Source organism: Drosophila grimshawi, unplaced genomic scaffold (assembly GCF_018153295.1).
Source record: "Drosophila grimshawi isolate 15287-2541.00 unplaced genomic scaffold, ASM1815329v1 contig_1377, whole genome shotgun sequence".
Taxonomy (NCBI): Eukaryota; Metazoa; Arthropoda; class Insecta; order Diptera; family Drosophilidae; genus Drosophila; species Drosophila grimshawi.
This window is the reverse complement of record NW_025062900.1, coordinates 17,837,735-17,862,775: the sequence shown is the minus strand read 5'-3', so window position 1 is coordinate 17,862,775 and position 25,041 is coordinate 17,837,735. Positions and strand designations below refer to the sequence as shown.

Below are 25,041 nucleotides of genomic sequence, written 5' to 3'. Positions count from 1 at the left end.
TGCCCTTGAGTACTAGCCAAAGGCAATTGTATGAATTATTTATATGTGGTCTTGACTAAAAAGTAATTACAATTTTAATGAGCTTATGTCTGGCAGCAAAAATAAAAATATGAGTTTAGGCTTTTAATTTGTTTAAGTAAATATTTATTGAGGCAATAGTCTGAGGCATATAATTTCATTGTAGCTATAAATATCAATTATAAAGCAGAAATGGATACTTCAAGCAGCTGTCGAAATCGATTCAAGCCAGAATTTAAAACGAGAAACATGTTTGCCTTAAAGCGGAATTTCACAAAATGCATTTATGCAAAATAACACAATATTAGCTCAGTAGACCGTAATAATTGTCATATTCGAGTTGGGTGTGGACAACATGCACATATATGTATATCGTGAGTGAGTCCTGAATGCCAGAGTGGGCGGGGCAGGTGTAAGGATTCATTGGTCAGTTGCAGCAGTAAAGTTCAGCAAAGTGCAGACAGTTTCACAAAATTGCTTAATTTAGCGCGAAAAATTATCCAGTAGACGTTGCTAGAGCTACAGGCTTACTAAGGGTTAAACTTGCCACACAGAGTAGCCAGACGATACACAAATTTCAAAATGTCATAGAAGATATACAAAAAACACACACAAGCTAAATAAAATACAATCACGGACACACACACAGATACACACACAGTTACAGATACAGATATATATTCACGAAATGCCCATTCAGACGAACGAAAATCCCGAAAATGGATCAACAGCGGTGCTCCTCGACTCCTCGGAAGCCAAGGATTGTGTTGTCAATCCCAAAAACATTGGCTGGAATCTGCCAGTAACGAAGGAGAGACCGACCGAGCTGCACTCACCCGCACAATGCAACTATCTGAGTGAGATGCAAGTCAGCCACAAACAGATCACCGATCGCTTCGTGGAACTGCTCAGCCTCTTCGAGGAATACTCAAAGATTGTGCGAGAGAGCGGACAGGCTCAGCCGAAGCTCAAACGTTCGCAGTCCGAGCAGTTTACAGCGACGCATCTGCAGCCAGCGGAGAGTAAGTAACAGCGAGAGAGAGCGAAAGAGAGAAAGAGTCTGCCTTGAAGAGAGCTTGAAAAGCTTCTGCTAAAGCAGCAGGCAGAAGAGAGACAGCTTTCGCAACACAATTAGTGCAGGGCAACGAACAAGGGCTGTCTGTATAGAAGCTTCGAGAGCTGAGCTTCGATAACAGAGCTTTTATGCAGACAGATTTATATCTGGCGTAGATCGAAATTTATGTAGTTTTTTTTTATTGAACGTAGCGTCTGCTGATTGGCCTAGTCCGTATGTGCGTCTTAAAAAGCGTGGCAGAAGGGAGACAGCTTCGTCCACAAAAATAGTGCAAGGCAACGAAATACAATTTTGAGTTCTTTCAAATTGAAATATATTATTATATAAATATATATATATATATAATACATATATAGATGAAGTTGAATTTCTCGATAGTTCGCATAGGAATAATCGCTCAAAAACGAATTCATATAGCTATAATATATTATTAAATATATATCTCTAATTGTATTTCTTGCTCTTATAGCATTGTTTTCTGCACTCTTAAACGTTCCTCCAACAGAACTTATAAGTTTTAAAGTGACAAATACCCTAGACTCCTATGTATCAGGATTCTAGTCTTCTAGCTCCTAGACTGCCATTTAACTAAGGTACCAGTCTCTTAGGCCCTCCTAGTCTCTCATTCTCGACTAGAGTATTGTGGTTTGGTACTAAATAGATTTCGTAACTGTTACGCAGCAGCCGCTAGCAGTGAACTGGTGAAGAGCACCGTCAGCTTGAATCGCATGCAGCTGTCGGAGTCAACGCTGCTGGCTGCGTCGAGCAAGCTCACCTGCGAGGTGGGCATCCAAACCTACTGGCCCCTGTGCAACGACAAGGACAGTCTGCTCAAGGTCAGGCCGGAGCAAATGAAATCGGATCTGGTGCAGCAAACGACGCTGCACATTGAGGTCGAGTCGGTTAGCTCGGCAGCGGCCTTGGAGCGTGCACCGCTGCGTCAACGCTTGTGGCAGGTGCTGGTCGAGGTGGGACAAACACTGAGCGCCTGCTGCTCGATGATGGGCGAGAATATCACCTATGTGCTGTTCGTGCTGCTGTGCATGTGGTGCCTCTACTTGATCATTGAGCACTACTCCAGCTTCCTGGGTGGCAATTTACCCAGCAAGCAGACGGCGACCAGCAAGTTAATCGATTAAATCTTAATAAACAGTATTTTATTGAAAATGGCATTTATCGAAACATACTCGGCGTACAGCAACACATAATGGCCAGACTGCAGTACAGTGCCGAAGCAAAATCGGTCAACATATAGCAGAACCGATCACCCAATGGCGGCCGATGTGGCAAATTGGGCGTCGGCACGGTGAGTGCATCAATGAAGACCGTCTGACGGCTGAGTTCGCACGGCGCCAGATCGCTAAGGGCACGATCTCCGGGTGTTACCACACAGTGATTTCGCTTACGGGTGAGACGGGGCTGTTCCGTTTGACAGGCGGTACTCCTAAACTTTCCCAATAACGGTACGGTCTTGGCGTATATGTCAAACTCATCTTCAGGCCTATCTGCGGAATGAAGTTGCCCAAATTAGCACTGGGGTCGAATCTCAGAGCATTAATTTACCCGCAGTCAAAGCAGGACCCAGCCAACTGTGCCACAGTTGTCTTTGATCGTCTGCTGAGGGAGGATTGCGAGGAGTTGCTGCTGAGAACATTGCATCATCGATGACCTTGTCGGTCAGTTGCCTGATAATCTCAGCATTTGCACCCTCTTCTTTATCCTCGTTCTCGTCCTCAGCCTCTTCCTCCAATGTGCAAGGCATTAGACCCAAGGCATCGAAGAGCCTTTGGCATGGTCCTGCTTTGGATTCCGATTTAGCCGATAGACTCTGCTCGATAACGTTGCCAACTAAGTCGGCTATTAGGCTGTCTATGACGATGCCGATTTGGTTCGTTTTGAAGGCCATGAAGCAACCAATTTTGGAATTTTCTACAGTTAAAAATTGTGTAAGAACATATTAAAAATAAAGGAGCAGCAAATAGAATATGAAATGTCAATTTCAGACAACAAACTGACAGTTTGAGCACCATTTTAAGCAACCAAAACAAAATCCAAAATTAAGAATGAATAATGCTGGCAATAAAGACTCAATCCAAGAGGCGCAAGGGAAGCAGGTGAATCCAAATGATGTGCTCCTGCTGCCCGATGCTGAGCTGGGCGAAACGGAAACAGATGCACCGGATGCACTGCAGCCAAGGCAGGTGAGCTTTGATCCGACACTGGAGCGACAGAGGCTGAGCGAGGCACAGACGCTGGTCAAGGACATGATTGAGACAATGCTGCCACAGAGTGAATCCGAACCACAACACGATGCTGAGGTAACCATAACAGAACAACCGATGTCAACCGCCCAGCTGTGCCACAATGATGAACGCTTGCAGCGCATCCTGCGGTTGCTCGATCGCTACACACGCAATCTGGAGGCGATCGAGGAGCATGTGCGGAGCCGAGAGACCGGCGCGAGAACAGCTGCCCAACAGTTGGATGACGGCACAGAGCTGCAGTTGACGCAACACTGCGAGTTGGCAACCCAAACGCTGCCCCTGAATAGTCTGCGACTGGATGTGACCAGCACAATCAGACCGAAGAGCAGCGACGCAGCCAGCTGCCGACAACAGCAGCAGCAACAACACCAGCAGCCACAGCAGCAACAGCAACAACAGCAACAGCTGCCGCCGTGTGAGCGTCGTTATCACACAATCACAATCAGCACAAATAGCTCGGCGGCATTTGCGGCACGTCCACAGCCCGTTTCGGTGCTTGGGAGGATGTGGCGAGCACTATACGATTTTGCGGCGGCCTGCTGCCTGTGCCTGCAGGTGAACAAGGATTGCCTATTTTGTTTGGGCTTCTTTCTGGCGTTTGTGATTAGCGCCAGTTTCCTAACGGCCTTCTTCTATCGCACCATCAATCTGACCCAGCCGGCGATACGCGTGCCTGTCGAAGCCATGGAAACACATGCCGCATTGGGCACCCCGTCCACCGGCAATATGGTCACAGTGCGCTTCAATGGTGGCTACTACTACATCTACAATCATCAGCGGCAGCATTTTGTATAATATTTTTCCCAATTTCATTCGCAATTCAGTTCTAAACTCTATATTTGTAGGATATTCCAATTTCTGTATTTTTAATCTTCATCACTCAAGATAGACATACCGCCTCAGGAGGACTGCTCGATCAAATCGAGAATCGAGGGCGCGTTGGGTTTAATAAACTCATTTTACTAGGATGGACATTATAGACAAATAAAATATATAAAAAAAACTATAAAGAAGTATTTATTATTTTTCTATCGATAGTTATCGATAGTTATCGATAGTTTTAGCGTCGAAACTCAATCTCATTTTTCAGGCTGAAGATCGTAATTTGTCAGATTATTTCATATGAATAAATATCTATATCTATAATCTATATATCTACAATAGCTCAACTCAGTTCAGAGCTCTGACAAATTAATAAAAGAGTGTTTTAAAATATTTTCAAAATAGGTGCAGCTGATACGAATTTTTTTTCGTCTAGGTTTTCATTCAAATTTTACAATCAATAGTGTTTCTCTGATTTTAAAGTTGAAATTTTGCAAGTATGAAGTCTGAATAACATCTCAGTTAAAGGATCTGATAATTTATATTAGTTGATAACAATAAAAAATAATAATTTAAAATCAATTCTATGGACTCAAAATGATTGAAATCTTAGCCTAGTTTTCATTCAAACTTAAATTCAATAGTGTTTTTCAAATTTTGAAGCAAGTTTGACATCAGAAAACCTTGTAATTTCTCAGCTGGATATTGGATAGTATTTTTCAAATGTATATTGGCAAAAAGTAGATCATCGATTACGATTCATTATTAAAATATAAAGAACATCTACAAATACGCCATACTCTTAAAATGCATCTAGTTTTATTCAAATAGATATGGTGTTTTTTCGGACTGTGAAGTAAGTTTTTGATGTAAAAATTCATTTTTGAAAAATACGGAATATAATTGAAATTGTTAGTAGTTATTCATTCAAACTGGAGTTCAAATATACACGGTATTCAATGGTGTTTGTCGCATTTTAAATGTTCAATCAAAACGGATGAAAAAGTAGTGGATGAACAAGAAATGAGCACTTGCTGGCCCAAATGCCAACTGTCAGCTAACAATGACTATAAATTCTCATAGTCATGACTGCAATTGGTTTGAGTTTTTGGGCTTGAGCTTGGGAGATCACTTTGAGGACAGTTTGAATACACTTGCATTTTGAATTGTGGACAAACGTCACATTTATTCTGCTGGCCAAGGAACTCTGCACTTTGTGCTCTTCATCGTCAGTTCTGCGTCGTCCTTTGCCAGAGAGAAAGAAGCAGAGATGGCGATAGAGAGAGAGAGAGAGAGAGAGAGAAAGAGAGAGTTCATTTGTTTGTTGTCATTTTTATTTTTTGTGTCAGGCGTCGCATTTAACTTCAGTTGACAATGGGTCACAAAACGGCAACCATGCCACAGCGCCAGCACCGAAATTGGCCACAAAACGTTCCTCGCCTGCTGTGCTGTGCTTTGCTGTGCGGGCATAGAAAACTTTTTGGCAAGATGCCAGCACAAAGGAATTATTGTTAATATGGGCGGTAGCCCGGACAGAGCCCAGAGCTCAGCTGAGCCTGGGGCGGGCAGCCAGGCAGCCAAACAGCCAGGCAGCTAGGCAGCTAGGCAGCCTGACCAGGCTTTGAATCTAATTTATTTATGCGAAAATTGCCAAACATTTTCAAAATTCAACACTCCACATATTGCTTCACAGCGAATAGTCAAATACACACATGACGCACATAATACATACACTTCAAATTAACTGAGACAAGGACTAATTGGAATTTAAAAATATATATGTTTGTAACACATGAATCTAGTGAATATGATTTGGAAAAAGGCCAAAAGCTATTACTTTTGCTAACTCATATTAAATATTTATTAATTAAGCGTTTAAAATTAGTTCAGGGAAAAAGTCCATGTTTTATCAAATATTTAAAGATATAAAATACATTTTTAAAATAACTTCTAAATGTTTTAAATAAATTCAGTTGCGCGTAGTCTAAAAAAAAAAAAGTACACTTTGATAGATAATATTTATAGATTTACAAAAATATCTTGTTAAATATATTACGCAATTTTTAAATGACTTTTTCTGTTTTGAATTTATTCAGTTAAGGCCAGTATATAAGGATTATAGCTATATATAATATTAATAGATATTTATAGAAAAATATAAACATAAATTATCAAAGAGTTTACATAGATGTTATATATAAATAATTAAAATGCAGCTATTATATTATTTTAATAAACCAGCCTTTAAAATACTGTTTACAATTAATCTAACATCGTAAATATTAATCAAATATTCAGATCAAAAACGGTTCCATATTTAATTTTAATGAATGTTTATTGTTATTTATTCATTTATTCTAGCGCTACAAATTTACAACTTATTAATTAAGTCGCAAAAGAGTTAAATAGTATTTTCAAGTCTTTTAATTTTGTAGATAATGCTTAATGCTTAAATTGAATTAGTGTGAAATGAATTGTTAACAAAATCAAGAAGTTAATACAATTGACTTGTTTGGTTGCCATTTGTTCGCTCATCCAACTGGCAAACTGCTTGTTACAGTTAAGAGACTGTTGGCCCAGTTGGGCGGCAAATGATATGTGATATATTTTATTGAGTTCTCTGCGCCGGCTGAGTGGCAGTTGGGCAAAACGGATAAACTGTTTAGATGGCAAATTTTACAAAATTGATTTCTTATTTATTTATTTATTATTATTTTCTTGTTGTTTATCGCTCTGCATTTTTGTTTTGCTTTTGTATTATTTGTTGGCACTGAGCGGCTCAATTAAAGTTGGAGCGAAGAGTGGAGAAACTGTCAAACAGTTTGGGCAGTGCTTTCAAGTTCTCTGCTTGAGGGAGTTTATATATATATATGTATATTTTTTTGGGGGGTTGGGGGTAGGTCTGGGTTTTTTTTTTGGGTATGGAGGGCTTTCAATGGGTGAGCACAGGGCGACGCGCGTTTCCGCTGGCAGGAAATTGAATTGCACGAGCACGCGAAATTACATCATTTTGGAACCACGGTAAACAATTTCCCGTTCACCTGGCACTGTCGTTTTTTCGACATCCATTTTTAGGGGGCTGCAACAGCGTTTTGGGGCATGCGGCGCAATGGACGGGGGTATACAATTTTTTGACAAGCAAATATGTTGTTGCTAGGCTGCAACCTTGTTAACGGCAATTTGTGCGAAAATATCAATTTCACTTTTTGCATTTTTTGTTTTCGATTTGAATGGAAAATAAACAAGACAAAAAATACCTTAAACCATATCGTGCGGGTATATCTGCATACATATCGCATCGCATAGTCCGCACACACACACACACGCACACACATACTCTCACACACACACATACTCTCACACACAGCCACACACATTTTAGACACACGAGCACAAAATGGCGGCGCTATAAAAAAAAAAGTAATGATAACAAAAAATAAAAAGAGCCAACAGGCAATCAAAATGTCTGCGAACTCGAAACAGACAATGACAGACAGCATATGGACGGGATATATTTATGTGCATACGGGGGAGGGCAGTTCAATGAGTTCCACACTCGCACTCCAGATGCGACAACTAATGGCAGCGCTGACAAATAATAGCCCAACATTTCGCACATTTCGCAATTCCATTATGACGTTAACGTTAAATTACGCTCATAAATGGACAAATCGACTTCTTTTTATTTAGGTATATTCTTTCATATATTGCCACATCGATCGAACAACACGGCTTTGTGGGGTCTCCATTTAATTGGGTCTTTTGCTGGGTATTTTGCTCATCTTCAAAACTAAAATGTGGAATTGTTGTCTTGAAATATCAACTGTTTATTACTCTGATATTGTCATACTTATCAAAGTTCGATTCGAGTTTCTAACAACAATTTCTAACAGTAACAGATTTTGCGAATGCTGATTATTCCTTATGGCAAATTGAATAAGCAACAACTTTATAAGAAATGTTAATAGTTGAATCAGGCTCAAAATTAAACAGATTTCGCTTTATAGAAATACCATTTTAATCTATAAGTTGAAAATAAAACTGAATGATTAAGCATATTTTAATATAATTTTCATTCTACGTAAAATAAGTTGAAAAGCAAACTGAATCATAAAGAATTTGTTAATGTTTAACGATGCCAGTAGAAAGATGATTTACTGAAAAACACAGAATTCTTAAGTATACTCTTTAAAATGATATTGAGAGTTGATCTCTTTACAAAAAGCATACTAATTAAATGTAAATTAACAGTTTTAAGTGTACTTTGCAGTACTTGTTGAGCAGCCCTCGTTCAAATTTTTGCTCATATGCTGTTTCAAGCTAAAGCGAAACTCAGTCAATGTGCCACTCCCACTTGGCAGCCCTTCCACTGCTGTTGCTGCTGCTGCCGCTGCTGCTGCTGCTGCATATTCTTCTTCTTGTGCAACTACTACAACATGGCAACGCTGTCAGTTTGAAAGGATTATTGCCACTTGCCGCTTGTGGCGTACGTTCTTAAATTGTAACACGTTTGAAACAAGTTTAGATACGTGCGGCGCTCGTATCTTTTGGTTTTTCTGTTTTTTTTTTATTTTTTTATTTTGGGTTCTGGGTCTGGGCATTGAGTTTGGAGTGGTGTTTGTGTTTGGGGGTTTGGGGATTGGGGTCTCTCAGTCGTCGCTTCTTTGGCTATGTAAAAAGTCATCAACGGCCAGTCGGCCACTCAGCCAGTTAGCCAGATAGCTCGAGATAGCCCAGCCAGTCAGACAGACAGCCAGCCAGCCAGCTAGGCAAAAGCGAAATGGCTGCGACTGGTTTGACGGGCTTTTAAATGGGCCCGCGGTCTTTGCTGGCCAGCAACAACAATTTGCCCTCACTTCTTCGCTTGAACCCCAGCAGCAGTTGGAATAGTCGTAAAAAAAAATTCAAAAAAATTCGCAAAAAAAAATTAAGTAAAGCGATATAAAAACAAAATACAAAAAAATAAAATAAAAATAAACTGCACAAAACACAATTGTTAAAGTTTTAGGCTGCCCCAAAGAAACACGAGCCGAAGAGCAACGTTCTTCTAAAGTTTCTCAAATGCCTGGGGAGCCAGCGAGTAGAGATTGATTGTGGACGCCAAAAGTCATTCATCATGCGATTCACAGCATGACAATAAAACACGTACCCCAAACTGTGGAGCCCTCCCTTCTTCTCCCTTCTCGCTTCTGCACCCCATCACCCGTAGTCCGGGTGGCAACGAGAGACTCGCATCATTTTGACACTCGCTTCGAGCAACAGTTAAATAATTGCACGAATTAATGAGTTAAAGAATAGAATAATTAAGACCAAACTGGAATTGATGGCAACAATCCAATTCTAATTCTAATTCCAAGTCAACAATAAATCTTAATACATATATGTGTGTAAAATATATTTTAATTCGATATTCAGTCACAAGACACACTTCTCCAAGATAATATATTTTATTTGCTGAATGCATTAATTGCGGAATTCAAATAATCAATCTGATACAGGCATTTAATTTTAATACGCAATCAATTTTAATTTCCCAATGTTCGATTTTAATTTCCACAGAGTTAAAAAAAAATATATAAATAAATTATGAAGGTAATATAAAAGAACTTAAATTTGAATTTATCGATTTCTAACCAATTTCATTCGGTCTGTAATCAAAAATCAAATCAACAGAATACTAAATTGAATTGGAGCCAGCAAAAAAACATGATTAAATTACAAAAATTCCACACAAATCCAAAGGGAGCTTTATAGATACCACCAAATCTATGATCTTATCAATGTAATTTATACAGCAACTCAGGTAATAATAAAATTTAATATATTTCAACTATAAACTATAAAAGAAATTTTGTGACAGCTGCAATATTTTTTACCATTGCTGTTTTTAAATGCAAAAAAAAGTTGAGTGCGATTCAAACAGCTTAACCAACACTAGCAGCAAACAAAGCTCGCATAATTTTCATTTGATATTATTTTTATATTTTTTTGTTAAAGTTAAAAATTGCAGACTCACCTTTAAAAGCTGACTGCCTTCGTTCGAGTTGTATGGACTTCTGCATGTGTATGGATGTGTGTGTGTATGTGTGTGTGGTTGTATGTGTGTATATGTGGAGCGATTGCTGCTGCTGCTAGAAGATGTTGCTGTTGTTGTTGTTATTGCTGTTGTTGTTGTTGTTGTTGTGCATCCTGGCGGCCATTTTGTACACATTGAGCAGCTGAGGCACTAAGTTCTCTAATTGCTATAAATTCACATCTTTATTGTTGTCGGATTGTTGGAATTCGATTTGAAGTAACGGGTTTTAATCAAACACTTTTGCTGCATTGTATTCCTTTATTTGATTTTGGTTTTTGTATTTATTTTTCTTTTTTTTATTATTACAGTTTTATTGATTTACTAACGCTTTTTATATTTTTGGGTGAGCTATAAATCAAGTTTTTCTCAAAGCTTTTTGAAAGGCCCCCACGCACAAAAAAAGAAGGCAACGGCAAATACTAGAGTTGAGAAATGAAACAAATAGAAAAACACAAATTAAAGTGTAATGTGTAAAAAAGCAGTTAAACCACTTGGCTTAAGCTCTCTGTTGTTGTTGTTCCTTTTGTTGTTGTTGTCTTTTTTTCTGTCTTTCTGCTTTGGCTGCTGCTTCTTCTACTCAAGTTTTTGTTGTTATATATTTTGGTGTTTTTTATTTTTTTTTTTAGCCAACAAACAGCTGAAAAACAGCATCAGAGACACTGGCGAACCTTTTGAGAGCCGGTTTCAAGCAAACGCAGGCAAAAGGAAAAAAAAAACAAAACCGAAACAAGTTGCAAAAAACGGCAACGTTTAGTTGCAAATGACGTCGTGTCGTCGCAGACACCAGCAGTAACAGCAGCAGTCGCAGCAGCAGCACCAGCAGCTGATTAGTTGAGAACTTGTGCAAAGGACCTGCAACCGGGCTCTAAAAGCGTCGCCTATATGTCAACTTATGTAAAGCTTCACGCAAGTACTAAGCAGCCGCAGTCACTGCCACAGCCGCAGCAGTAACAGTAGCACTGACTGCGACAGAGACAGCGGCGGCAGCAGCAGAAGTAGCAGCAGCCGCAGCAGCAGCGACAGTGGCTGCAAAAAATAACAAGCACAAACTTTTCACTAAATTAACCGATACTCTAATACCCTATATGTAATGCCATAGCAGCCAAACAATTCAGTTATTTTGATATAACAATAATCTGTGTAAGCTAAAAGGAAAAAATTCCATATTTCTAAGTTGGGCTCATTATTTTCTGAGATTTAGGTACTTTATTTACATAAATAAATAAATGTGTATACAAAAATTGAAGGCTCTCTCTCAGGAAAAGCAATATACCCCTTTACACGTTTGGGGAATAGTGAAGAAAAATTGTTTTCCGGCATGTGTTACAGCACATACTGCGTGCGAGAGAGATGGCAGCAATGCAATTTGCAGTAATAGCCATACATGTCAGCGTCTGTATGCGTGTGTGCGCATGTGTGAGTGTGTGTGTGTTTTTGTATTGGCGCCTGCGCTGCGGCTGCACAGCTGAGAAGCTTCTGCTGCGCTGTTGCTAGGGGCCCGACTGCAAAAGCTCAGCTGTTTTGTGGAATTACTGTGGAAGGGGATGCGGCGAGTAGGGGCAGCTGCTGCCTGGCTGCCTGGAATTTCTATTTGGCCTGGCAACGCAGAAGTAACGGCTTTCCGATTGATTGCAGCAAATCAAGATATACATATGTAAATTGCGAGCGCATTGGAAACAGGTTCCCAATGCAACTAAAGTGCGCTATTAATCAAAGTCTGCTTCTTTTTTTTGGTTTTTTTTTAGCTTGCATTTAAAAAGACCTTGCAAAGGATGCACACAGAATATATCAAACAGTTTTGCACTTAATATTGCAAAAAATTGTTCTCTGCTTGGCGATTCTCTCTCTGTCACTTGCTGTGCTCTCTCTCGCTCTCTTCCTGCCTCTCTGGCTCTCCCCCACCCGCTCACATGCCATACAGTGCAAAACCTGTTTTATTGTTTAAGAATTTTCGCCGCCCGCCTGCCACATTGAGTAGAACACTTGCCACCAAAATAAAAAAAAAAATGTTCCGTTTCACAACTTCTTTTTTTTGTGTTTGTTTTTAGTTGTTCGCTTTTGGTTTGCCGCTACCGTTTGGGCTGCTGCTGCTATTGTTGTTGTTTTTGCTGTTCTGTTACTGTTGTTCTTGTTGTTTTTGCTGCTGTTACTTTTGTATAATTCAACGACACGCGACTACACCTACACACCTACACAAACAGATTCACACACACGCACGCACGCACGACTTACACACATAAAGAGCGCGCGCGCTCGCTCGCTCGCTCGCACACACTCACACAAAACCGAAATGGAAAAAGACAAGAGAGACGACGGCGGTCTCCACGTCCGCGCGCAACGATGAGAAAAAACGAACTGAACGCTGAACAAACTCACTCGAAACCGTTGGCGCTGCCAGCTCATTCGCATTGGCAACATGTTGGGGCCATTTCCACCAAACTACAAAACTACAGCGAACAGAAAACGGCTAAAAAAAAAATAATCAGTCGCTCATTTGAGCTGGGCTTCCTATGTGTATTACACACATATCTACTTGATTAATAATTAATTTTATTTCTTATATTTTATTCACTCCTCAACTTTTAAATTGTTTCAGTAACTCTTATAGCAGCCCTCTTGCAAATGCATTTGCTGTCTGCGATTGCACAATGCAACTGAAACTGTGCTTTATTCGCACAGTGCACTCCAAACTGTATGGGAACACATTAGCCTGAGCGGCAATGTGTGTTAATGTTGTTGCCACTGCAGATATATGTTGCAATTGTTGTTATTGTTTTTTCGCACTGCACATACATTATGTGTTTGTTAATTAGCACAGACGTATTACTGCATGCGAAACTCGTGAAATGTTTGCCTAATGCTAAAACCGTCAAATGCACTCAATGATGGTGTCCAGACTAAATGTGGTTGTGTGAACTTGCTTGCAATAACATAATCAGCTTAACAGATCGGTAACAGTTTCGTTAAGTGAGTAACATACGATATACCGTCAAAACAATAAAAATTTTAAAATTTTCATTGAGATAATTTACCATTTAATTTACATGAGCATAAAACAATATGAACCACAAAACATTTGTTAGAATTAATAGCTAATTAAGACAAAATATGTGTATAGCTAATTAAGATAAGACGAAAAGGCGGATAAACATAAAGCACTTGTTAACAATTGCTTAGGGATACGTGAATGCATAAATATAATATAATATATATATATATATATATGTATATATTAATATATTTGTATATACAGAAGGACGACAGTGGGTCCATGTTAACAGTTTTCATAGCATATATATATGTATGTATGTATATATGTGTGTAAGTACTACAGTTAATCGTAATCGTAAATTCAAATACAAGCTCCAATTGTAAGTTAATAAATACATATTTAGTAATGATATAATATCCAAGTATATATATATGTATATATAGGTGATATATCCCTTGCTCAGCTTGGGCATATTTTTGGATATATAAGATGCTTTTTTCTTTACTGCTTTCTGCTATTTGCTACTCTGATTGCATTCTACAAGAAAATGAAAAAACAACTTTTGTGTCACAGAGTTCTTAACAATAAATAGATAATTCCGATTTGGCCATATCTATTCAAAAACGTATGTACAATATGAATAAATTGTTAACAGTTGTGAAATGTGTATGCGATAAGCGAGTTTCCCCGATCATCTGACAATAATATTGAATTTCTTAAATTAAAAATGGAGAATTTTTCAACAACCAATTCAAAATGAAGTCAAATTAAACAATTGTCAGTTGGGGAACACAAACGTAATACTTAAATATATATAAAATATGCTTATGAAATTTACAAAATAGCCTATTTACGCGAAACGACTGACAAATTATGGATGCAATGCGTTTGCAGTTCGAACTCTGTTTCACAGTTTAACAATTGTAAATTGAGAAAGTGATGGAAATAAACAAACTTGTTGTGCATATTGGAGGTACTTTTGATGGGGAAGGGTAGGATTTGATTGGTCATTCATTCGAGCCGATCTCTGGCGGACTCTACGCCGACAGGCGCAGCTTGGCCAGGGCCATCGTGGTGCTGTTCCTCTGCATGACGTCACGCATGCGCTCCCGCAGATATTCACAGATGGAGGTGTAGTTCTCGTGGTGGGCCAGCTCCATTGCAGTCAGGCCGTCCTGATTCTTGAGCAGCACATCGCTGCCGGCGGCCACCAGCTGCTTGCAGACAGTCATGTGACCAAACATGGCCGATGCATGCAGCGCCGACTCGCCGTTGGGCAGCTTACCCAAATTGGGGCGATACTTGAGTAGCACGGTCACAACGGAGGCATGCCCCTTGTGGGCGGCCTTAAACAGAGGCGTGGCGCCATCACAACGCACCGTGTCGATATTGGCGCCATTCTGCAGCAGCACCTTGCAGATGTGATCGTGCCCCATCTGGGCAGCTATCCACAGCGGCGTGGCACCATCGATCCGCTTGATGTCCATAGATGCGTGCGCCAGGATCAGCAGCGACAGCACAGTCCGATGCCCATTCTGAGCCGCAATAAAAGCGGGCGTGGCCCGATCCTGTAAATGACCACAAATAAATACATTAAATTAAAAAAACAAAATTGAATTTGTTGCCTGGAAATTAACCTTCATGCTGGCATTCACATCGGCGCCGCAGTCCAACAGTTCTCTGATAATCTTCACATGCCCGCCCTGGGCGGCCACAAAGAGGGGCGTGCCCCCGTCCAGAGAGGGCGTGTCCACTTTGGCGCGCGCCTTCAGCAATATTCGCACCACATCCAAATGGCCGCCCTGGGCGGCAAAGAAGAGGGCCGTGGTGCCCGTCGAGCGGCGGGCATTCAAATCAGCGCCCTGCTCCAGCAGCTCCAGCACGCAATGGATGTGTCCGCCAGCTGCCGCCAGAATAAGGGGCGTGGTGCCGTCCTAAAAATTGAATCGAAATTTAATTAAGCAATTATTAACTACTAAATAAGCAACTATTTATTATTAAACTATATATAAAAACTAAAAACTATATTCCATAATTGTCAAGTTTTGATTCAATAATAATTGCCCTAATTAAAGAAACTTATTCAACAAAAAAAACTATATATTTTGAGGCATGTATATAAATATATTTTTTATTTATTTATTTATTTAATGTGCACTAAAAACCGTACACAATTTGTAAAAAAGTTGTTAAAAAATAAAAAATGCAATATATTGAAATTAAAGTAACATAATCATAAGATAAATATTAAAGTAACATAATAATTTAGAATTAAAATTTCTCCTATATTATATTAAAGAAACATATTAATTGAAAATTAAAATTTTATTAAAATCCCTCACTTATCCATCGCGAACAAATTATAATTCTTTAGGTCTAAATATCTCTATATATATATATTTTAAATGTACTTTCAACTTTTCAAAATTGTTTATTTTTTGTAAATACTCTTTTCTTATAAATGATACGCTTTACACCAAATTATTACATATTGCACAATTAGCAACAACAATTATGACATAAATATAAAAGCATAAATCTTCCAAGCGTAAATTCACTCGTAAATGTGTATTACAAAAGAGCAAATGAACAAAACGAAAAATAAATAAATAAAATGCAATTACAAGTTAAAGACAACTTAACACTTTGTTCACAAAAGTACGCACCGATTGGCAACGATGCCAGAATGTGCAGCCAAAGCGAAACACGTACAGCAAAAAGCAAAAAAAAAAAAAACAAAACAAAATCGAAAAAGAAACGAAAAATTTAACGGAATTAAACTGAAATTAAATTTCACTTGGGGAGCAGCTGTACACAAATACCGGTGCATCGCCGCTGCTGGCCATATGCTCAACACACACACAGACACACATACAAGGGCAGAGAACTGACTGTCAGCCAGCTACGTGACTGTGTCACACCTCCTCCTCCTCCTCCAAAACAGCACACTTTTGGGGGTGGGAGCCGCTGCAGTTTACATTTCGCCAGAGATTTGCGATTTTCGCTCCGATTTCGCTCGACTGCATGCAAATCAAGCAAACACGAAACGAAATGAAATGAAACGAAACGAAACTAAACGAAACCAAACAATTAATTATAATTCAGCTGTGACTGGTGAAAACAACAAATCGTAATTGCCGTTAAATTCATTCAACGCTCAATTAAACAATTCAAGCGGCTTGCGAACGTTTGATTATTTGATTAAACCAGTTAAGATAATGATACAGCACTTTTCAAATAATAAACTACTGTTTGTTAAACAAATCCCAGCTATCCTATAAATATTTTACACATATTTCTTATCATAATTTAAATTGATTTTGAAATTTTATTTGTTCTTTAATGTAATATATTTTTGTATATTTTTTTTGTTTTGTGACGACTGACTTCAGTTTCCAATCATTCATTTCAGTTCAGCTGCCAGCTTTTCATTTGCAATAAAACATTAAACATTTTCTTATCAATTCGTTTCCAATCTTTAATTTCTGCTTCCAGCTTCCACCTTCTCCAGCTTCTCTTTATTCCATTGAACTAATTTAAGATATCTAAACTCTTAGCTGATAGCAAATCGAGGTTTTCAACTAGATAATTAATCAAAAAAACCTCAGCTATATATTATAGATAGCAGCTGTTATCGGTTTTAAATAAACAATTAAATCACGTATGGATTATATCGCATCACTCACCTCATCTTTGCAGTCCACATGCACCTTGCCGCTGTCGAGCACACGTTGCAGCTCGACAACATCGCCACGCAACGCTGCCAGATGCAACATCACATCGGAGGGCGTTTCCTTCTGCAAAAACAAAAACAAAACAACAACAACAAATAACAAATGTTAACAAATGATTTAACAAATGCAACTTTGGCAGCTGTCAAAAAAAGAGCGGCGCCGCCTGATGAATAGCTCCCCACAGTTCAGTTGGCAACCTGAACACCCAACAAACAACCTGACACAACCCACACAGAGCATTTTGTTTGGCTGGCGGGCGCCACTCTTAAGTAACATTAATGAAGGGAATTAGTTTTCACTCGCAAATGTTGCAGTAATTAGTGGCACAGAGTGGCAGAGCACACAGCACACACAGCGGAGACCGACAAAAACTGAAACTTGAACAGCGGATGTGAGTGCATTTTTACAATGCTTTGGGGACGCATCGACATCGGACGATTTATGTGTGAATGTTAACCCGTAAGTGGACAACTCAGCATTGTCTACCTTAACCAAAAGTGTTACACACGTTGGAAGACCTACATTTTGATGTAAATAATTGTTTAGACAAGTGTAGAAACAAATTAAGCCAATACGCATAAAAGGCAATTCAATTTAGAACATTTACGTATAAACAAAAGATACTCAGCTTAAATGTTATTTCCAATTTTTGATAGATCATTAATAATTGGAGAACCACATGAAAATGAAAACAAAATAAATAAACAATTAAGAATGAATCGAGTGAGCTCGACTACGAGATACCTTCAACCCAGCTATTAACTATATTCAACACTTAATTGCCAAATTTACCTTTAAAAACTTTTGCATACCCAAATGTAGGCAGGTGCGGAAGTGTTCTTATTTCTTATGGTACTGAAGAGTACAAAAATCAATATGAGACTACAACTTGGGTGTTTGTAATTCAATATTGAAAAAATATATTTGTATATCAATAATATATGTGTAAATCAGCAGTATATATATTACATAATAACTGGAAGGCTATATGCTTAAAATTGTGTATTTATTGTCTTCAATACAATTAAATAAACTTGATATTAGAGAACTTGAATTGCATATTTATTGCATAGGTCTATAGCTGCTGTAGTCGCTGAGATCGGCGAGTGCATACAGAGAATCCTGGTATGATCCAGAAGATATATGCCTTATGATCCAGATGATCCAGAATATATATGCCTTATGGGTTCGGAGATTTTTCCTACTGCCAACTTTAATAAAATCTTTTTACACATTCTGAATGGGTTCAGGGTAAAAAAAGAAGTATTTTATACACATTTTAGGAATGTGCTCACTTTAGCCCGGTTGGACAATTGAGGATTAAGGCACAATCAACTGCTGCTGCGCTAACGATGGGGTCAGCATGGTGCAAACAAAAAGCACTCAGAGGAAATACGAGCACAATAAATATTTGAACTATTTCCAGAGATGGAGGAGCAGAAGCATTTGAAGAAGAAGAAGACTGTCAACTCTCGTGAGTTAATGAAGCGGATTAAGTGAGTGCAAAGCCACCTGTTGAAAGGTAATAGCAGATAAGCCATATACACAATAAACCCCCCTCTCTCTCTGTCGCTCTCCGCAGAGACAAGTTGTTGCACATGACATCACTCAAGTTGCCGCTGACATAATAATGATCATGACGATGATGATGCTGCTGCTGCTTCTGCTGCTGATGATGATGACTAAAATATTTATAGACAAACTGAAATGTCAGCAGGTGAGAGGCACTTGTGGGGCTACAGACAATCGTTAGACGAGGCTTGCAACAGGCAAGGCTTGTGTGCCACTATTGTGTGGCAAGTGTGTCTCTTGACTTGATATTTCACCATTGGTTTCAATAACCAAGTGTTCACTTTATCAGCCTTGTCTCTGCCAAGAATAAATGGCAACAAGCGCAAAGAGCGATAAACAACATCTTTAAAGAGTGCAAAATAATGAATAAATGTTAAATGTTTATTTGTTTAGCCAAGTTAATAGCGGTCATAGTCATTTAACTGACTAAACTAGACTAAGTAAATTAATAAAACGCTGATAAATGTTAGACAGCTTCTTGGGCAGCTCATAGAATGAAAAGTGAGTAAAGATTAGAACAAAAACTAAAACCAAATATTTCAAATATATTTATGAAGGTAAAATTAAATAATTTATATTGTTTTATTTATTACAGTCAGCAGCTATTAAACTAATATAAAATTATAAGTTAGAAATTAAACTAAATATAAAAAGAGAAATAAATTTATTTATATAAAAACAAAATCCAACTATTTATTGCAAAGCATTGTGGAAACTCTGGCGATTGTCTATTAAGTTAATATAGATGACTGTCATAGAAAACTTGATCGATTGTTTCTTGAGTTTGGATAGTGGTCCACTGTACGCAAGACAAGCTGCCAAATATGGTTAGGTGACTTTATTTAATATGGGTCAGACTCACCTTTAGTGACATGATTTGATTGCTTAGCTCTCCACTGTCTCCGCTCGGCTCTTGTGGCACTTGTTTTGGTGGCAGTTGCAGTTGCACCTGCTTACAAGCCCGTTACCATTGACCGATTTAGCTACGGCTTCAGCTTCAGCTTCAACTTCAACTTCTAGTAACAGTAATAGCGCGACAACAACAATGGTAACAGTAACTACAACAACGGGGCAAGTGGCACCAATCAAATAACAACAGCAACAACAACAGCAACAGTAACAACAAAGATCATCATCGAGGAACCAACGATTCGACCAGTTCCAATGAGTATCCCAGTCCAAGTGCTGTAAAATAAAATGCAAGTCAACTCACGGACCACATCAAAATTAAGTTGCACAGACAGCTCCGATTGCGGGCAGGGTGCTTGGGGTGCTTTGCCCCGGATCGACAGGTTTCCCCAGCAACTGCCCGATTAGAATGCAAAAAAAAACAAAAAAAAACAAGAAAAGAAAAAGTTGCCATCCAATTGCCAATTGTTGATTCGCATCATTTGATGGTGTTGAGAATGAAAGGATAGAATTAAGCTAGATCCTTGGCCAGCAAATACAGTTGGTATCTGTTGTTGGTATATCTGTGAAGTTGGCTCAAATCGGCTATATCATTTTGTACATAATAATACACATTTGTGTTAAGTCAACTTTCCTTTCATGCACAAGCTCTGCAATTATCTTTAATGTCATGCAATTTGATTCTAATTTTGCATGTTGTTGCCAATCATTATTTTTTTTTATAATTTGTATATTGACGTTGCACCGCCCCCGCAATTGACAGGTGGGCGTGGCTATGGAGGTGGAGGGGAGCATTGCCTTTACTGTGTTGGGTTGCTTTGATAATTGCATTTCATGCAACAACTTTTAGTTTGAATTTGATTTGTTTTTTCCTTTTTAAGTATCTCTTTCGTCTTTATAATTTTTTACGAGCATCATCATCAGCAGCATTAGGGTTCGCTGGGCTGACTGGCTGCCTTTCAACTTTTGACCTAGAAAGTGCTTCACTTCAAGTTTTCTACATGTGCTTCTGGCGTCATCAACAACATGCCGCACAGCAGGGGCAAACATTTTGGTGCTGTCATCACAGTTTCTAGACACATTTCTTATGTATTTTGTTTGTTGGGGAACTTTAAGCGCATCTTAATTGCTTTTCAGTTAGTTTTCTTTTCATATCAAATGCATATTTGTGTATTAACAAACTCGTTTGGTTCACTTAAAGGGTGCTTACTCCTAATCTACTGAATAGTTATTCTAGGTCAAGTAACTGATATAAATATCTATCAATACGCTTTTGATAGGAAAACTATTTCGTTGTTTTTTTTACCATTTAACAATTGTAAATTCAATAATGCCATTTCGCAATTACATGCTATCAATTTCAAAGTCGTTAATTTTATGTTTATTTGCCCTTTCATCACTCGGTCAACATCATCAATAATAACCATTTACTGCCTAATTACACACAAGCGTATAATAATAATAAAAAAAAAACACTATGCCACCTGATAGTTTTTTCTATTATAAATAAAAAGAAAATAGGCTTATTCAATTTTTGCATCTTCATTTTAAGGGCAAAATCATTTTCATTTCAACAATTGGTTTCACTTTCATTTCTGTTCATAATGCCTGGGGACCATCTAGTTGTTATTTGCAGATGCTTTTTTTGTTATGGGATTTTGTTCAACGTTTAAAAATAGTATCACACTCAACAAATGATCTCATTTTTAGCGCATAAATTTACATTTTCAATTTAATATAATATGCAAATTTACATATACACACACACACACATACACATACACGCTTAAGGTCAAGAGGCTGTGAGCCGGTCTATTCTAAGGTATGTTCAAGAAATTTACGACTGCAACGTACAAGTCAAGAAAACACGCCGCAACACTTTTGGCCGAGTAACTAGCGTGTGGCAACCGAACGCGATAAAAGTTAAGAGACGACTGAGAAGCCAGAGAAACAGCCAAATGCTTAACAGCAGAACCTGCTTAGCTTTGATATTTATGGATCTTGAGCCATTAACCTCTTAATATCAAGCAAAATATAAGTGTTTATGTGCTCGATTAAGCTTTATTTAATTGAGTTTCCAATTAAACGGTTTAAGAATGCACAAAAAAATCAAAAATTAACGGAAAGGAATTCAATTTGCAGATCGAGCATAGAGTTCATGTTAAACTCAAAATGGTAATGTTATGTGACTGTTAAGTCCCACTGATCGTGTTTTGAATTTAGAATCTGAATGAAGAATCAAATATTTTTGTTTCGATTTTACAAATTTTAAGTTTGGTAATTAGTATGTTGACACTATTACTTGACTTCATAAATAATAACTTAATAAATTCCACTAAAAATTATTTCATTTTATCATTTTATTTTATTCATTTTATCGTTTTTTATACATTTCAACGACTCCAAATAACGGCACAAGTGTTAAAAACTCATTTCGCTCACTTCACATGTGAACAGTTAATATAAAGTCAGTCAGACGCGTTAATTCCTATTAAAAACAAACACACGCCCACCTCACGTACTTAAAAATACACACACAGTTGGCAAAATTTGAAGAAGAAAAACCCTGCGGAAGTCCCATAGACGCAAAATCAACGTTGACACCGGATCAAGGACGTCGACGCCAGACTGTCCAAAATCAATACTCACATGCAAAGTAACTATAAGGGCTCGTTCACAGATATGTAATTTATAATGCGCACGAACTTTTGATTTTTGGATCTATATATCCAATGGATGTTGGACTACAAGCTAACAGCTACCGACTTTGCGATGGGCACTAAGGCCGTGAAAGCTCCGGCGCCAATTTTGATGCAATGCAGCACTACTCTTCACATTGCCAAACGACTAATAAATATTTATGAACGGCAGCTAAGCAATCGATACACTCGATAGCACCGATGCATTTTGCAGCAACAAGCGACATATTAATTTTTTACTGAATTTATTTATTTAAAAAATTGCTGTTAAGCTTTTCTAAATTGTTATTTATTTATTAAATTATTATAAATATTATTAATTATGAAATATTAATTAATCAAACTGAAATTAATGCTGCAGTTGCGGAAAATTTAGGAAAGCTTAAGCAAATGAATAACTGAGCAGATGACACTACACTTTATATTGTTTAATATCATTGCATTATTTCCAAATAGCTAAATATAATTTTAAATTTGTAATTAAAATTGTTTTGTAGATTCTCGAAAATAAATTAACAAAATAAATATTGCCAGATCTTATTTTGTTGATTTATCGATATTTCGTAAGAGCAACCCTACAGCGCAGCCAACTTCACTCTTTCTCTTTTCAGCCTCCATCGACGAGTGTTGGGTCGCAAATTTGTAAAATTATTACAAAATGTAAGTAAAATTCGATTATTCGGTTAAAAAAGTGCATAAAATACTAATAAAATGGTACACCTTGCATTGCAGCATAATGGAGAACGACGCCGGTGAGAATGTTGATTTGTACGTGCCCCGCAAATGGTGAGTGTAGAATGAACACGTGTTTCGCCCGCGGCGGCTGTAGCTCTTTTTGTCCAATTGGATAACTGTTTTTGTTGTTGTTATGTTTTGCTTCCAGCTCGGCATCAAACAGAATCATCCACGCCAAGGATCACGCCTCCGTGCAATTGAGCATTGTTGTTGTGGATCCCGAGACCGGCCGCCAAACCGATGGCACCAAAACCTATGCCATCTGTGGTGAGATCCGTCGCATGGGCGAGTCCGACGATTGCATTGTGCGTCTGGCCAAGAAGGATGGCCTCATTACCAAGTGAGTGTCTAGAATTGTCTAGAAATCCCCTAAAACGGCATATGACTAACTGCTTGTTGTTATTGTTTTGCAGGAACTTTTAAATAATGTACACACAAGAACATGAATTGGTAATAAAGTGAATTCCTTTTGTATTTAACGTAAGGCCCACGTAATTTATGTTTTGTTTTAAACTGGAATAAATAATGGCCTAGTAACTGTTGTCCTTCAAAGTGGAATTAAACTGACTGCAGTTCTGTTGAATTTTCCGGCTGAGGATAATTCTTCAAAGGTGATGATCAATACAGGAACAGCATTTTCAGAAGCTCGCAATTCACGATTTGAAAAATGAATTTGGATTGGAATCAAGATTCTGCCAAAGCAGATTCTCAAGACATGCTAAAATATTAGGGAATTATGCGACAGCGAGTGAAGAAATATGACTGTTTGTGATGCTGAGTTAGAGCATTAACTATGACCACTAAGCAGATAATATATAGATGCATAAAAATGGACTAAAAACGGACTGCAAAATAGTCTGGACCTGGGTCTGTAAATTGATATAAACATCTGTTTCTAAAATTTTTGCTACACACATTTGGGTTACAATATTCGACCGTCCAAATGTTAAACTTTGCCATCATGGTTTTAACCTGAATCTCAGCTGGACGAAGAAGACATCAATTCCGAAAGTATCAGGATATCCCAAGACTCAATTAAATTACATTGCATATCTGCAAATGAACTTTGTTTGGCTTTGAGCAACCAATTAATTGCATATTTTCAAATTATTTAATTGGTTTTAAAGTTTTAATGATTTCACAAGTAGTAAGTTTACGTTGCAGCCAGTTTTTAACCTTTTTTTATAAATGCGTTGCTCTTCTAAGGTTCTCCTTTCCTTAGTCCCGTTTTGCCCGCCTTTCGTGGTATGAGCAGGGTACGCTAACAATCTTATCGATATATAGCAAGCAGTGTTGCCACCATGTACGACAGTGGTACAATTTCAGTGTTAAGCAACAGCAGAAATAAACCAACGACGCACGTGTTTCTGCAAACGTTTTAATATTAACTCTGCCCCTCAGTGAAGCACACAGGCCGAGAGGTTGCATTTAAGTTTTTGACGAAATCTACACAGAAAAAAGATAACAAAAATCACCAAAATGGTAAGTGTGCATGCAAAACTAGCAGTAAATATTTTTTGAATTATAAACACCTTTGTTTTTGGCAGACCGAGGAAGTGAATCCCAAAGCATTCCCACTGGCCGATGCCCAATTGACCGCCAAGATAATGAATCTGCTGCAGCAGGCCCTCAACTACAACCAGCTGCGCAAGGGAGCCAACGAGGCAACCAAGACACTGAATCGCGGCTTGGCTGATATTGTTGTCCTGGCTGGCGATACGGAGCCCATCGAGATTCTGTTGCACTTGCCGCTGCTGTGCGAGGACAAGAATGTGCCGTATGTGTTTGTGCGTTCCAAGCAGGCATTGGGACGTGCCTGCGGCGTGTCCAGGCCCATTGTGGCCTGCTCTGTGACCACCAACGAGGGTAGTCAGCTGAAATCGCAGATTACCTCCATACAGCAAGAAATTGAAAGGCTGTTAGTTTAAGTTGAGAGGCGACTCTCGAAATCCGTACAAATATGTAAACTGTAATATTAATAAAAAAAAAAATAGTGTATTTTTTGTAATACATATTCCCATATAATATAGGCATTCGTTTTAATTTGTTTATTAATAATTGTTGGTACAATATCGGTGATACCATGAAGTGTTCGATAGACGAGCACATGATTTTTCTAAACAGTCGCTGTCCAACACTGTTGAT

General features: G+C 38.3%; 6 protein-coding genes across 10 annotated transcripts; 4 read left to right on the top strand and 2 right to left on the bottom strand.

Moving 5' to 3' along the window:
- The first annotated feature begins 650 nt into the window (after positions 1–650).
- Positions 651–2,260, top strand: LOC6571480. 2 transcript variants are annotated; one of them, XM_032742505.1, is made up of 2 exons: positions 651–1,040; positions 1,778–2,260. In XM_032742505.1, exons 1-2 carry the CDS (start codon positions 707–709, stop codon positions 2,230–2,232), a joined length of 789 nt encoding a protein of 262 aa, XP_032598396.1. In that variant the 5' UTR covers positions 651–706; the 3' UTR covers positions 2,233–2,260. The 2 variants fall into 2 exon arrangements, with proteins under 2 accessions (XP_032598396.1, XP_001997676.1); XM_001997640.2 differs by having other exon boundaries at positions 1,775–2,260.
- Positions 2,229–10,287, bottom strand: LOC6571479. Of its 2 annotated transcripts, none has more exons than XM_043214488.1 (3): positions 10,196–10,287; positions 2,657–3,022; positions 2,229–2,598 (listed from the first exon to the last, which is right to left on the bottom strand). In XM_043214488.1, the coding sequence occupies exons 1-3, from the start codon at positions 10,239–10,241 to the stop codon at positions 2,267–2,269; spliced, it is 744 nt and encodes a 247-aa protein (XP_043070423.1). In that variant the 5' UTR covers positions 10,242–10,287; the 3' UTR covers positions 2,229–2,266. The 2 variants fall into 2 exon arrangements, with proteins under 2 accessions (XP_043070423.1, XP_043070424.1); XM_043214489.1 differs by having other exon boundaries at positions 2,538–2,594; positions 2,661–3,022.
- On the top strand, positions 3,107–4,337 carry LOC6570119. Its single transcript, XM_001996317.3, has 2 exons — positions 3,107–4,146; positions 4,203–4,337. Exons 1-2 carry the CDS (start codon positions 3,157–3,159, stop codon positions 4,335–4,337), a joined length of 1,125 nt encoding a protein of 374 aa, XP_001996353.2. The 5' UTR covers positions 3,107–3,156.
- A 3,210-nt stretch (positions 10,288–13,497) lies between the features above and the next one.
- On the bottom strand, positions 13,498–22,294 carry LOC6570120 (ankyrin repeat domain-containing protein 29). 3 transcript variants are annotated; one of them, XM_001996318.3, is made up of 5 exons: positions 22,112–22,294; positions 19,416–19,738; positions 16,934–17,044; positions 14,885–15,181; positions 13,498–14,815 (listed from the first exon to the last, which is right to left on the bottom strand). In XM_001996318.3, the coding sequence occupies exons 2-5, from the start codon at positions 19,425–19,427 to the stop codon at positions 14,285–14,287; spliced, it is 951 nt and encodes a 316-aa protein (XP_001996354.1). In that variant the 5' UTR covers positions 19,428–19,738; positions 22,112–22,294; the 3' UTR covers positions 13,498–14,284. The 3 variants fall into 3 exon arrangements, with proteins under 3 accessions (XP_001996354.1, XP_032597784.1, XP_032597783.1); XM_032741893.2 differs by lacking the exon at positions 22,112–22,294 and adding an exon at positions 21,317–21,367; XM_032741892.2 differs by lacking the exon at positions 22,112–22,294 and adding an exon at positions 21,245–21,294.
- A 473-nt stretch (positions 22,295–22,767) lies between these two features.
- LOC6570121 (40S ribosomal protein S21) lies at positions 22,768–23,391 on the top strand. Its single transcript, XM_001996319.2, has 4 exons — positions 22,768–22,821; positions 22,894–22,947; positions 23,045–23,236; positions 23,310–23,391. The coding sequence occupies exons 2-4, from the start codon at positions 22,898–22,900 to the stop codon at positions 23,317–23,319; spliced, it is 252 nt and encodes an 83-aa protein (XP_001996355.2). The 5' UTR covers positions 22,768–22,821; positions 22,894–22,897; the 3' UTR covers positions 23,320–23,391.
- An 820-nt stretch (positions 23,392–24,211) lies between these two features.
- LOC6570122 (NHP2-like protein 1 homolog) lies at positions 24,212–24,906 on the top strand. The gene is made up of 2 exons (XM_001996320.2): positions 24,212–24,378; positions 24,444–24,906. The coding sequence occupies exons 1-2, from the start codon at positions 24,376–24,378 to the stop codon at positions 24,822–24,824; spliced, it is 384 nt and encodes a 127-aa protein (XP_001996356.1). The 5' UTR covers positions 24,212–24,375; the 3' UTR covers positions 24,825–24,906.
- The last annotated feature ends 135 nt before the right edge of the window (positions 24,907–25,041 follow it).

Excerpts from the sequence above, each read along its gene's own strand:
- LOC6570119 (XM_001996317.3), top strand. The coding sequence starts at position 3,157 with ATGAATAATGCTGGCAATAAAGACTCAATCCAAGAGGCGCAAGGGAAG. Across the intron at positions 4,147-4,202 it reads ATCATCAGCGGCAGCATTTT|GATATTCCAATTTCTGTATT; the intron begins GTATAATATTTT and ends CTATATTTGTAG.
- LOC6570120 (XM_001996318.3), bottom strand. Across the intron at positions 15,182-16,933 it reads ATGTGGACTGCAAAGATGAG|GACGGCACCACGCCCCTTAT; the intron begins GTGAGTGATGCG and ends TTCAATTTTTAG. Across the intron at positions 14,816-14,884 it reads ATGTGAATGCCAGCATGAAG|GATCGGGCCACGCCCGCTTT; the intron begins GTTAATTTCCAG and ends GGTCATTTACAG.
- LOC6571479 (XM_043214488.1), bottom strand. The coding sequence starts at position 10,241 with ATGCAGAAGTCCATACAACTCGAACGAAGGCAGTCAGCTTTTAAAG. Across the intron at positions 3,023-10,195 it reads AAGGCAGTCAGCTTTTAAAG|AAAATTCCAAAATTGGTTGC; the intron begins GTGAGTCTGCAA and ends TTTTAACTGTAG. Across the intron at positions 2,599-2,656 it reads GGGTCCTGCTTTGACTGCGG|ATAGGCCTGAAGATGAGTTT; the intron begins GTAAATTAATGC and ends TTCATTCCGCAG.
- LOC6570121 (XM_001996319.2), top strand. The coding sequence starts at position 22,898 with ATGGAGAACGACGCCGGTGAGAATGTTGATTTGTACGTGCCCCGCAAA. Across the intron at positions 22,948-23,044 it reads TTGTACGTGCCCCGCAAATG|CTCGGCATCAAACAGAATCA; the intron begins GTGAGTGTAGAA and ends TTTTGCTTCCAG.
- LOC6571480 (XM_001997640.2), top strand. The coding sequence starts at position 707 with ATGCCCATTCAGACGAACGAAAATCCCGAAAATGGATCAACAGCGGTG. Across the intron at positions 1,041-1,774 it reads GCATCTGCAGCCAGCGGAGA|CAGCCGCTAGCAGTGAACTG; the intron begins GTAAGTAACAGC and ends ACTGTTACGCAG.